This window comes from Chelonoidis abingdonii, chromosome 6 (genome assembly GCF_003597395.2).
Source record: "Chelonoidis abingdonii isolate Lonesome George chromosome 6, CheloAbing_2.0, whole genome shotgun sequence".
Classification (NCBI taxonomy): domain Eukaryota; kingdom Metazoa; phylum Chordata; order Testudines; family Testudinidae; genus Chelonoidis; species Chelonoidis abingdonii.
Window position 1 is genome coordinate 50,560,296 of NC_133774.1, and position 13,394 is coordinate 50,573,689.

At 37.8% G+C, this 13,394-nt stretch overlaps 1 protein-coding gene across 5 annotated transcripts in view; it reads left to right on the forward strand.

Annotated features, from left to right (window-relative positions):
* Nucleotides 1-13,124, forward strand: part of ANKRA2 (ankyrin repeat family A member 2) — a 13,785-nt gene extending 661 nt beyond the window's left edge. For 3 of the 5 annotated variants that reach the window (XM_032771652.2, XM_075067026.1, XM_032771653.2), the window contains exons 2-9: nucleotides 2,297-2,701; nucleotides 4,831-4,989; nucleotides 6,682-6,747; nucleotides 8,361-8,458; nucleotides 9,124-9,249; nucleotides 10,904-10,970; nucleotides 11,088-11,168; nucleotides 12,557-13,124. In XM_032771652.2, coding sequence (XP_032627543.1) covers nucleotides 2,413-2,701; nucleotides 4,831-4,989; nucleotides 6,682-6,747; nucleotides 8,361-8,458; nucleotides 9,124-9,249; nucleotides 10,904-10,970; nucleotides 11,088-11,168; nucleotides 12,557-12,612 — 942 coding nt within the window. In that variant the 5' untranslated portion in view covers nucleotides 2,297-2,412 and the 3' untranslated portion in view covers nucleotides 12,613-13,124. The remainder of the gene's footprint in view (nucleotides 1-2,296; nucleotides 2,702-4,830; nucleotides 4,990-6,681; nucleotides 6,748-8,360; nucleotides 8,459-9,123; nucleotides 9,250-10,903; nucleotides 10,971-11,087; nucleotides 11,169-12,556) is intronic. The other 2 variants (XM_075067028.1, XM_075067027.1) reach the window with 2 other exon arrangements.
* Nucleotides 13,125-13,394: the final 270 nt, after the last annotated feature.

Sequence of the window (13,394 nt, forward strand, 5' to 3'; positions counted from 1 at the left end):
ATATATATATATATATATATATATATATATATATATATATATATATATATATATATAATCATAAATAACCAAAATCTAGCCTACCTCCATAATACACTGCTGCAGATGTAATCATTGGAAGCACCGATGCCAGCTCCACCTTAGTCTAATAACAAGGACCCCAGCACTCTGGACTGCCTTTCTGCCCCCGTCTGAAATAGCTTGGATTTACGATCTTTCAATGCTTGTTTCATTTGACCTGTGAAGAGAGTTAGTAACTAAAGTTCTGTCCAGTGGGGGTGTTAGTATTTAGTTGCCTGGGACAAAGGATGAGCTGACTTAATTGAGTTTTGTTTTTTATAATTTTAAATAATGGTTCAATCTGGGGTGGGTGCTTTTTATTTATTCTAAATACTAATAAAACAAACTTACAACTATTAAAAATTCTTGCTATTTTAGGGTCCCTGTACTTACATTTGCAATCTTTTTCCATCATGTTTTCTTCCATTTCCTTCCTACCTCATCTTTGTTCCCTCTGAAAAACTGAGTTAAAGAAGACTCTGAATTTGGAGGAACTAAACGTGTACTTCTGCACAATCTAATTGACATATAAACATTTTTAGTAGTGATCATGACAGTTTTTGAGTAGCTCATAAACATTAACAAATTAGGCCTTGTGATATGCCTGCAGGTTAGAGAACTATCTTTATTTTACACAGGCACAGGAATACTTACATGAGTGACTTCCCCAAGATTACGCAGAACTGGGAATGCCCTAACCCATAAACCATTCTTCTTCCCTATAGGATCCGGCACTTGGAGTTTATCATTTTTATTTATTTAATTATTTTGAAAAAAGGAGGAGACGACTGGGGTCCTGAACTCTGTTCTGGTTTAATAATAGCCTGGATTTTGTCTTCAAGATAGAGATTTGAATTAGCTCCGAATATGTTGCAGTTCACACACATTTCTTTTAGAGCAAATTAGCTGGAAAAGGTTTTCCTCGGTACAGTGAAATGAATGGCCGGTTGTTTCACCTAACTCATAGTAACTCTGTTAAGATCTTGATTTTGCTAGGTGACATACAGTACGATAAAGGACAACAACTGTTTCTTGCTAACTTACTAACTGGATCCTGTCTATGGCAATGTAGGCTTTGATGTAGGATTCAATCCTGTGAGATGTGGTCACCTAACTTGCATGGGTCGATGAATTATCATGCGTATTGAAATCCAAAGGCTTTGTTTAACAACATTGTGTCTAGTCCTGATATCCGAAAACAATATTTTTTTATTTACATTTTTGTAAGTCAGTTGAGTTACAATAGTGTAAAACAACCATAAATGGATCAGAATCAGGCCTAATAATTGTGTTGCAGTTTCACTATAAACCAGCAGGCTACACTCAGGATTAGTTTTCTTTCTGAGACACACAGTCATGCTATGGGAGGGAGAGAGGGGAAAAAAATAAAACCGGATACTGAAACGGTACTTTTTTCCTAACAATTTTCTTTACTGTTCAAAGAAAAAATATTTCCTTCTGCATGTAACCTTTGGCCCAAATCCTACAGTTCTTACTGAGGCAAAGCTCTTAATGAAGCCTACAAGATACGGCCCTATGAGGAGATGCTTTATGCACTGTATAGAGTCAAAAAGACCAAGTCCCTGTCTTCCCCCCCTCAGGTATCTTTAATATAGAAATTAACAACAGAGTTCAGGTTAAGTCTCCTTCTGAGATGTGACTGATTCTAGGATTCCTACCTCATTACTGCTCAGTCTTGATTCTTTTTCTCTAGTGAGTCACACTTATGTCCACATGGGACAGAGTGAACCACCTACCTCAATGAGTTATAAAATGCACCTACCATAATCCTTTCTTCTCAAGTATTCACTAAAAGGGTGAGTGTTTTAGGCAGGCACATAGTCATAAATCAGAGTTTCAGACAACACGTTTTCAGTGCTTCCTCAAACCACATTTTCCATGCAATAGCTAGGGACAGCTAAATGATAGTCAAAGAGGCAAAATTCCTTGTTATCGACAATGTTATGTCTTATTTATTTTCATTGAGCTGGCTGTAACCTTAATAATTAAAAGGTCAAATCCTGAAATCCTTATTTAGATACAATCCTTATTTAGAATTTTGTTTGAATAAAAAATAAATAAAATCTAATACCGATTTGGTGATTTGGCCTGAAGTTTATATCCATAGTAACATAATTGCAGCTATTTTAAAGGAAGAAGTAATAATGTATTTTTATTGCATTATGAAGTTGTGACATTGTATTCAAACCTTAAGAATATTTATGTTCAATTGTAGATTGTTCTGAAGTCCAGATCTCTTCAAAGACTGCTTGACTGGTTGGAAATTATGATAGTAAACCACTACCAACTGGAAACCATGAAGCAACATTTTACATAACTGAGATTGAAATTATGGCGTCTTCAGCAAATCTAGATGTTGGGGCACAGATAATTGTGGAAGAGTGCACCAGCAGCTATAGTCTGTCTCACATGCCGGACATTAAAGTAGAGCATCAGCTTGACTCCACCACCGAAGAAGGCCCAGTTCAGAGTGTCGCCATGGGAATGAAATTCATTTTGCCTAATAGATTTGATATGAATGTCTGTTCTCGGTTTGTGAAGTCATTGAATGAAGAAGATAGTAAAAATATTCAAGACCAGGTCAACTCTGACCTTGAAGTGGCATCTGTCTTATTTAAAGGTTGAACTTTATGGTACAAGTTGTGTGTGGACTATCTCCCCCTCCCTTTCACTTTTCAATATTTTTCTTTGCTTCTTATCCTTAAGATTATAGATCAATTCATATAGTTTCCTAACATTCTAGAGTGGTTTTAAAACTAAAAAACAAAGTTCAGGATGATTATGTCACTGTCTTCTATTAGCAAAAGATTGCATAGGAAGATATAAGTAGTGCCCATTCCTGTATTCCTTATGCACCCAAAACTCCCATTAAAGTCTGTAGAAAATTTTAGGTGCAGGAGGCAAGTTCCATTGCAAAGCATGCAAGCTGACTTGTGAAACTATCTTGCCTAGCCTATTGATGTTTTAATCATTAGCAATTTTCTATAATGTATTCCCTAACATTTCTGTTACACATCCAGTTCAAAAATGGTTTAATTCAAAGCTCATTTCCCTCCTGAGAGTACATACGTATACATATCTTTCAGGCTTTTTAAAAAAAAAAAATAAAGCAACAGGACTGAAGAAAAGTCATAAATGTACTTAGACCATGAGTCTACACTGAGGCAGATGTCTATATTTTTGGAAAAATTAAATTACTGCCACATTGAGAATATAATCATCTTTTGATGGCTTAGTCCCTAACCCTGCAATGTGTTGCACACAGGTAGACTCTTGTACCCACACAGTGCTCCACTGAAAGAATTGCAGGATCAGTTGTTAGCTTTAATACACTTTTGGGGGAAGTTTGGAGAGTTTTATCTTTTCCCTAATATTGATACAAACTTTTAAGTTATTTTGTCGCTGACAGTGGCCTCTTTTATTCTTGTTTTATCAGTATGATGCTGCTGGACCTGTGATCATTGCAATAATTGCCTTGTTGAGTCATTTTCACCTATTTTTGAAAGCGGTTAGTGATTCTGGGTCCAGTTCTGTGAGCTGTTCCATGTGGGCAGACCCTAACACCTGTATGTGCAGTCCCATTCAAGTTGAGGGGGGCTCTGTGCGGGCATTGGGCTGCTCACACAGAACAGCTTTCAGAACTAAGGTTATGTCTGTTACTTCTTAAATATCTGCACTTTTAAACTTAATTTTCACATTTCTGTACTATATCAAACAATCAGTAATCAATCTTGTCATGGTGTTGAATCTAATCAATTTGCCATAATGAATATAAGCTTTGGCTCGTTACGGGTTTCCATTCCCCCCCCCCCCTTGTATTTGGCTGCAGTTCAGCCACCAGGTTAGGACATTTAACTTCGTAACCATAGCTGCAGCTATTTGACCTACAAGTAAAATGTAATTTTGCTGGAACTACATTTGCACCAGGGTCTCACACTTTTTTAATCAGTTCTCTTCGTGAATTTGCACTCAGAAGTTCTTTACAGTATGACTCCAGAGTTACTGGGCATGTTAATTAACCTCCATCATTTTATTACTACTGCACACTAATGCCAAATCAATTCAGCCAGTAATGCAGCTTAATCCTACTTATTGACTTCCTACATTTAAAGTGTTTGGTTTTGTTTTTTTAATTCTGTGGCTTCTAGTCTAAGTTCTCAGAAGTAATATAGCCACTCCTGAGAATTAGAATCCAAAGGACAATGTATATAATAGATCATTTTAAATTACTGTTTCTATGCTCATCTAATGGAAAGCTAGGAAAATAATCCCATGCAACGTGCAGATAAAACATGGCATAGAGTGACCTTTAGGACTCCAGCTTCCCCACACTGTAACAGCTAATCATCAGTTAATTTGGGAGGTCTCCATTTCTATTAGATCAATAGTCATAAGACATCATTCACAATGCAGTTGTAGTTTTGCTAAAGAAATGGTGAAACTGTACCAATAAGGAAATATAGTTCATGCAGACACCTAGTAGAAAATTTTTATTATGGTCTTTGGATGATTGTAGGCCATATTCATCCCTAGAGCATCACTGATTTAGGGATGAATTTGGCCCTTTCACTTTATTATTCTGTACATGTAATTAATAGTGGAAAGAAATACCTTCCATCACTCTTATTTAATACAGGTTTTAAATACTGCATAACATTAACGTATCCTAGTTTGATTTAGAATCTGTAACTTTCCTTTTAGCATTCTTACAGTCACTAAAATCAGTTATCTTTTCCCTGTTGAATTTAGCTGAATGCAACATCCATACTTCCCCTTCTCCTGGAATTCAAGTAAGACATGTCTACACCCCATCAACAACTAAACATTTTTCGCCCATAAAACAGTCAACTACTTTAACTAACAAACATAGGGGAAATGAGGTCTCTACAACACCTCTCCTTGTAAATTGTAAGTATCCTGTGGTATAGTAAATGTTGTCAATTGTAAGTTAATAACTGCTTGTCAGATGTTTGACTTTTTCATTGGGACCTTTCATAGAATAATGCCAGAAGAGACCATTAGATCATCTAGCCTGACCTGCATAACACAGGTCATAGAATTTCATCCATTCACTCTGTATTGAAGCCAATGAGTTATGCTTTAGCTAAGCACATCTTCAGGAAAAGTGTCCAAGTCTTGAGCTGAAGACCTTACAGACGACCTTTTTGATTCTTCGTAGTCTTTAAATGAAAGTACTTGATTTTTTTTTTAACCCTATTAATCTGTTATCAGTGTAGGTACAGCAAGTAGAACTTATTAATTAATGGGTAAGTGCCAACAATGTCCTGGATGTCATACAATAGATATTCAGACAGTCTCTGCTCTGTAGTGATTATAATCAAGGAGACAGAAGATGCACTGACAGAGGAAGCTGTAAAATTAATTTTTTTTTTTATTTAAACTGATAACCTAGTAGAGTTTTCACCCTACAAATGGCCACAATTTGAAATCTTAAGCATACATCCCTCTTAAACTTAGAAGTTCAGTTATAAAATTACCCCTTTCCTACTGGGCTAGTGAGTACAGAGGTATACCATACAATGCCCTTTTCTGAATAAAAGGTGTATCCTTTCTGAGAAATCAAACTAACAGTGAATAGGAATAGCACAATGGATATTTATATAATGGATAACTACTGGCAAACAACACGAAGTGTTATCGATTAATATGTATAACTATGGTCTTTCCCCAAGACAGAATGGTTGTACCCACAGTGAACTTGACATCGGCAGACCCCCTGTGCCTGTACAGAGCACGTTGCAGGATCAAGGCCTTAAATGTTTGCTCTTAGATTATTAAAGCACTTTGCTGTAATAACTGATTCCATCCCCGAGTGTTTTTGGGGGGATGGGGTGGGGAGAGGGAGGTTAAAGGAAATATTTTCCTCTCCAATAGAAAAGTAGGTCATGTTGTGTATGCTTACAAAAGACTTGATCCAATGCTTGTGCTCAATGGGAGTTATGCTATTGACTTCAACAAGCAGTCAACTAGATTCATATACTGAACACCCTGTGACCCGTCATAGAGTATTTTGGATATTCTAATGCAACAAAGAGTTTGATAAGTGCTTGCAGCTTTCTTTAGTCTTAAAACGAGTAAGAATATTCCCTTTGTCTGACCATTAGCAGCAGCAGGTCTCTATAAAAATTCAGTGCTGGTGAAGCAACCTGAGATTAGCTTAAGAATTAAACAGAAAGGAAAGAACATTGTAGGAAACATTGGTTAATAGTTTCAAAATGGAAAAGAACATGTCCTCAGTGTATTAGTGATTCAGTATTTTTAATCTTTCTCCTTTAAACGTTCTTGAAGGCAATATAATCTTGATGGCAAAGTGACATTAAATTACAAGCCCGGTGGCAAGAAGCCATCTCATGGAGATATTGAGAACATAATAAAGTTTGTAATTCAACATCAGTGGAAAATATTTTGCCCTTCTAATATGAGAGTTGGTGGAAAAATGGAACCACTTTTAAGAAGATTGCAAACCTGATTCAGAAGTTAAGCTGACATCAGTATGAGCACTTCCTTTTGTCATTGGCTTCAGGTGGAGCAGGACCATGCCTTATGTGCACATAATACATCTTTGTGCTCTTTTTGCAGCTCTGTCAGTTCACCAGCTGGCTGCTCAAGGGGAAATGCTTTATTTGGCCACACGTATTGAACAAGGTGAGAGTCTGAGGGGCTTTAAACCTCATCTTTTCTTTGGAGGATTTTTAACCTTGTTACATGAGATTATATCCCCCAACATGCATCAGCTGCATAGAAAATCCCCCACAGATCTATCACAAACCCCATAAACTCATGATGGACATGAATTTTTTAATATCTGTCTGTACTTTTAAAGATGTCATGTCTCCCATCACTGCAGTTCGGGTGTGCAAAGTAACATTAGTCTTAATGGGAATGACGTGTAAATCCTTTCTGCACTGAAGCAGGGGGAAGAAACCCTACAGACTGCATATAGATAAACTGTGAAAGTGAGAGATGCAAAAATCTGCAAATTAGTTATGAGATGATTTAACTGTAGTCTTCTTTACTGCATGTATAGTCTGAAACAAATTCCCACTAAAGTGAATGTATTTATATTCATAATTTTATCAGTTAACCTATACAGCATTATATTGTAGTTTCAGCCAGCTCTTCACTGCTTATCATTCCAAATCTGAGTTATGCAATATCCTGCAGTGAAACTATCGTAATTTTATAATGGATATTATTTTCTGTAAAATAAACTGCAAAATAGCATCCACTGTACTGTACATCACTCCTTTTTAAGTAATTATATTAGTGTGAATATGGATGACTTGCTGGCTGTCTCAACAGGCTATACAAGCATTTACATTAACTTCTCTGGTACGAATCTGGCCATTGTAGGCAGTCATTGAAGTCATTACCATCTGACATCTGTTTGTTGGCTTAAGGCGGTGTTATGCTTGAATATACAAATTTGAAATTTGCTTTTTGTTGGCATTCATGCAAGTAAAACTGTCTCCCCTTTGTAGGAGTCAAAGGATTGGGAATCCATAGAAAGCAAATTCATTTTTAAAAATTTGAGCATATATTTATTTAGATTTGACTAATGGTTTTAAAAAAAAAAAAGTTACCCTTAGAAGAGCTTTGGGTACCCTGACACCTAATTTATCTTACAACAATGTAAATATACTTAGCAGCACTGAAAAAACAAGCATCCATCAGGAACAAATTAACTCATCCAGCCAATGAATCAGCTTCAAAAACACACTTACCACCGCCCTTCATTTCTGGGAACACGCTTAACCCTCTGCATAGAACCCCATTCAAATACATGAAATTGCCAATTCTTTATTCTAGACCTTAGATTTACATGTTATTTATTTGAGAGACTAGAATGGCTCATTATCTTGGAAAAACACATTTTAGATTGCCTAATAACTATTAATATGGAACGTTTGTTTATTTTGGGGGCATCTGCTATACTATCTCCAAAAATATCCATAGCCAACATTATGGCTAAATGACCTGCAATATTTTAGTATAAAAATAAAACTTTATTTGTATAAATGTGAAAGTCATCAGAAGCTAGGTTTTCCTTCCCTCTCCCCCCATACAGAATAGATAAGTGTATTTCTGTCACTGTCACGGTTAGATTTTGTATGTAAAATGTCAGGCCAGGGTGGACTTTATGGTAGAACTATAAACGCAGCTGTTCGTAACAGAAATGTTGACACAACCTTTACTCTAACAGCACGTGCAGTACAGCAGCAAAAATGATCATTGAACTGTATTTTTCTTTTAAACAGAAAATGTAATCAACCATAAAGATGAAGAAGGTTTTACCCCTCTGATGTGGGCTGCAGCGCATGGGCAGATAGCAGTGGTAGAGTTTCTGCTTCAGAATGTAAGGAGAAAATACAGTTCTTCTCAAAATCTTTAGTTCATTTTATATTGCTAAGTTTAGAGATGTAGTAGCATCTGCAAAAGTAGTAACATTAATTGCCCCACAAAGAGGAAGTAAAAGGCAAATGTGGTGGGGGCACACTCTGCTTTGGAGCTCTGCCTTGTGTCAGTGCATAATGTCATTGATATCCTGAGCTCCAGCAGTTCCTGCAAGTATCTTCTGTGGCTCAGCCCTCCAGCCAGGTCACATAAAGCTTAAATCCCCGTTGGGGTAACTAAAAGGTCCAAATGAAAATCCAAACAAATCTGAAAAAAGTTATTGCTCCATTCATCTACTGAAGTCTTCTACTTACAAATCCTATCTCAGGGCCACCCCCACAGGAGCCTACTCTACTCCCTATGAGTGTCTTTGGGACTACCCGCCCCCTCCATCCCTGTGGGTTTCTGTCTGTAGTAGAGTTCTGCTGCCTCTGTAGTCTCTCTCAGACCCCAGCTGCACCTCTAATCATTCCAAGTCTGGTGCACCCAGCTGGGATCGCTAATTGCCCTTTCGGGGCTAGATCGGGGCAAGTCTGAGCCCAGCTTGCATTAAAGGGCCCTCCAGCCTGTGACAGTAAGGTTTCTAAATAGGACTGGTAACACCTTTTTTTTTTTTTTTTCCTTCAGGGTGCAGATGCTCAGATTTTGGGGAAAGGGCGAGAAAGTGCACTCTCATTGGCCTGTAGTAAGGGATACACAGATATTGTCAAAATGCTGCTTGATTGTGGAGTTGATGTAAACGAGTATGACTGGGTAAGTCTGTCACTGGAGTGTACATTATCTTAGTGTGCATTGGTCAGAAATTTGCTCCTAACTCTAGAACAGACATGGATTTGAAACCCATATTAAGTTTTCAGAAATGTAAGCTTGGAAACCCTAGGACATGGTGTACTAATTGATTGTCCCTGGGAGGACTTTTTTGTACAGGACCAAGAGAGTTTTTTCAGGTCTCCGTGACCAACTGTAGTCTCTTGGTGGGATAGATGGGGAGTGTCTTCTCAGCCGAAATAGGAGGGCTAGATGAGATTGTTCCTGGGCTCACATGATGGCTGTGAATCAGGGACCTTGCGTGTTTGTCCTCACACCCCAGGACTTACTATGGACCTTCTGGGAAGGTGAAATGTTTGTTTTTCTCCAAACTAGTGAGGTGTTCCCTACCCAGGTCTTCTTGCCACAGAAGAACTTTGCTATATCAGTACTTACTATAGAAGAGTTCCTTATGCAGAAAATTACAGAGAATTACCTATGATGATATTAGCACAGGGGAGGGCTACTCCCTGAAGCCAGGAAAAAAAATATCTCTGGGACGAGGGCAAAATCTGAGGTAATCCTTAAAATGCAGTTGCTTTTAGAAGACAGAAACTGGCCTTTGACTCTTATGAATTTTGCATTTCAAAGGAGATGTCATTGATTAAACTGTACTGTCAGAAACATAAGGGCAAAAAAGCCTGTATGATAACATAAGAGAGAAAGGGTCTAAGTTAAAAAAGTATTCACTTACTTAATTTTCCTTTTTTTAACATAAATGTCAAGTTAATCAATTTTTATGGTGTGATGAATCTTACTGTTGAATTATTTACATTTCACCATAAGGATTCCAGCAGTACAAAATATAAATAAGAGGGATGAGAATGTATTTCAGGTTAATAGTCACATTTGAAAAGGTTTCAGTTTTCAGATTTTGAATTTATAGTCAGTTTTCTAAAGTGGCTGGAATTTATGTACGTGATGAGTGCTTCAGAAGATTTTGTACAAGTTAAATATTTTTCCATATTAATGCAGTGAAAATGTCTGTTGCCACTTTATATTGCATCAACAGTGTGCTCAGTATTAAGCAATAGCAGTAAAAACAGTGATCCAGAATTGAGGTGTGGATTGGTTAATTTGTGCCACTGTGGACTCTGGGCATGGAACTGGCATAACCAGCCCTTGTGATCACCCCTTGTGTAGGAGTTGATCTGCTAATTCCTGCTTTTTTGGGTTGTTGGCAATTGCTATAATTTAGAACAGCCTTCATGGAAACACAAACAGTTTGGGCCAGTTTCTGCCCTGAAGAGTCTACAAACTTCAGGTTCTGCAGTCTGACCCACAGAGACAGATTTTCCCATGCAAAGCTCCTTTCACTTCACTAGGACTCCTCACAGGGACAGGGGTCTGCAGACACAACCCACTTCCAGGACTGTGGCCTAAAAATAGATCCATAGAAGGTGAGGGACACAGAAAACCATAGTTAGAGAAGAGTTGGTGACTTTTTCGTTGCACATTATGACTCCTGTTATCTGAAGGAGTCACATATGGGTACTACTTATTATCAGGAAGGAATTACAGATACAGTCTGTTCAGTTTTTGAACTAGATACATGAACTCCAGCTATTAAAGACTGTAAGTCTTTTTTCTTCTTTTGCAGAATGGAGGGACACCTCTTCTATATGCAGTACATGGAAACCATGTGAAATGTGTAAAAATTCTCTTAGGTGAGCACATTAAAGATAACATTAAGAAATCAAACCTAAAAGAATTTTATTATTGATAATGATAAAGTACTAATTATCAGCATAATTTAGGGATTTTATTCCTTCTATTTTACATAGAAAATGGTGCTGATCCTACTATTGAGACAGATTCTGGCTATAATTCCATGGATTTGGCTGTGGCTCTAGGGCATCGGAGCGGTAAGGATTTAGAGCCCTTTAGGTTTGGCTATTTTTATTGCGGTTTGTTTATGTAGTTACAGTAACAGTGCTTTACACATGTAAGAAGATAAAAGTCCCTGTCCCAAAATAGTTCTTGATCCCTAAATCTGTTAGGGCTGTTATTTTCAGTTGATTATGGGCTAGTTAAACATCTTAATGATGTAAATATTAATTGACTAAACTCACATTGTTCTATTTGCTTGACTCGTGCTTTCAAAATCTATTAAAATGTTAGCTCTAGCAGCACGTGCTGTGTTCATCTTACAATATGTAATTTAGAGGACAGACCTGGATTGTTCAAGGAACTAGTCACAGGTCTTTCACCTCTAGTTCACGAGCCCAGGTCAATAGTGAAAGAGAGTCACTGTTCTTGAGCCATGTCTTTTAGGCACAGTTGGGAGTGTATCTAATTTACAAACTCCTTTGTCTATGTGGAGACAACTGTACCAGAGAGAGGATTTATTCTAGGAGAGGGCAGGCAGTGACACTACTACCCCCTCCACCCCGAAGAGTTTGGCCATAGGAAGACAGCGTTAAACAGGAGCCCTGTCTGCTGAGGCTGCCCTCCCTCTCCCAGCAGCCTTACAGCCTGGGGTCCAGCTTTCTCTGAGAGGGGGACATTGTTGTTAATTTTTTGAGCACTTGGGCCAGGCATCTGCTCTCATGTACATTAAATAGTCACAGGATTCTTGGACTTACCTCTGAACTATTTGAAATTTGTTTGTATTTTCATCTAAAACCACAAACATTTCATGGGGGTAGAGGGCATTTCTTCTTGCATGGTTGTACAGAGTCAAAAAGGGGCCCCTTCAGTGGTGACCTGGTTTCTGAACCATGTGAAATCTTTAGTTTTTTTAAACCCTGAAGTGAATAAAAAATAAGCCTACCCAGGCATGTAACTGCTGCAAGCCCCTGGGCTTATGTTGGAATTGATAACTTCATGGATGGCTCAGATGTGGAACCCATAGCGGCTTCAGTGTGTAAATTCTGAACACTGAGGAAAATCACTACAAAGTTTCCAACAGTGACTATGATTTTACCCCCTAGTACTCACATGCTCTCCACTTCTAGCTTAGAATCCCCCATACCCTACCTTAACCTATCCCATCTACATTTCCAAACCAGGCTACAGATCAGGATTTCCTCCCATGCTCACTCAACATACTGGCCTTCTGTTAGTGTATTCAGTGTTTTGCATTGTATGATGTTTTAATTTTCATAGGTGATACAGATCCATAGTGCATTAGTTTGTCTTGTACAATCATCTAATCAAAATAAAGAAGTCAGCATCTAGCAGTAAAATACAACAACAGTGGTGATTTGGAAATCATTGAACAGTAATTAACTAGGTTGTTTCTCCACTTTAGTTCAACAGGTTATTGAGGCTCATTTATTGCAGCTCCTTCAAAATATCAAGGAGTAATGGCCTGCTGTTAATAGAAAATTGTTCCAGGCCTGAAGATTTGGACTGTGTTTTAGCCCCACAATCAGTGATAAAGGCTTGTTAACTTATTTAACTTTACCTCAGTGAAAATATTTGCTGGTTTTAGTCAGATTTTAGTATACTTTATGTATTTCACTGATGTTCATAGAAGTCTCTGATGATTGATCCTTTTGTAAATGTATTTTATGTAAATTTTAAAAAATTTAATCTGTGTTGCATGAAAACCTTGAATAAAAATGTAATTATAGCTGGGTAAATGTTCACATTAAGTACAGTAGTTCACTTTCTACAGAGTATTCCACTAGGTTGTATCAATGATATGGTATCCACATAGACTTCGTTTTAGATTTTTAGGTGTGTACCACAGAAGACAACTGTCTTTATTGTTTATAGGACAAAAAAAGTGCACAGTGTGTGGTTGTTTACAAATTCTTATGCAGTTGAATTAAAATATTTTGTCAATTTCTGTATTTGTCTGATTAAACTGTTTTTTGTGGGGGGAAAAAAGCAATTCGGCAATGGGAGCTCAATTCCACTCAGTAGTTTGCTCCAAAGGATTTAAGGACCTAAATCAGAAACAGACTCTCTGCTCTGCTTCTTTTTTGCCAATCAGGTTGTGCAGAGACAGCATTCCCTTAGCTGGGATTCCCCTGGCATGGGGGAGTCCCCAGCAGTCTTAGACCCGGCATATCTGGCTCCTAAACCACCCTCTTCAAAGTGCCTGGCATAGTGGATGTCAGTGATTGGTGGGGCGGGGAGGA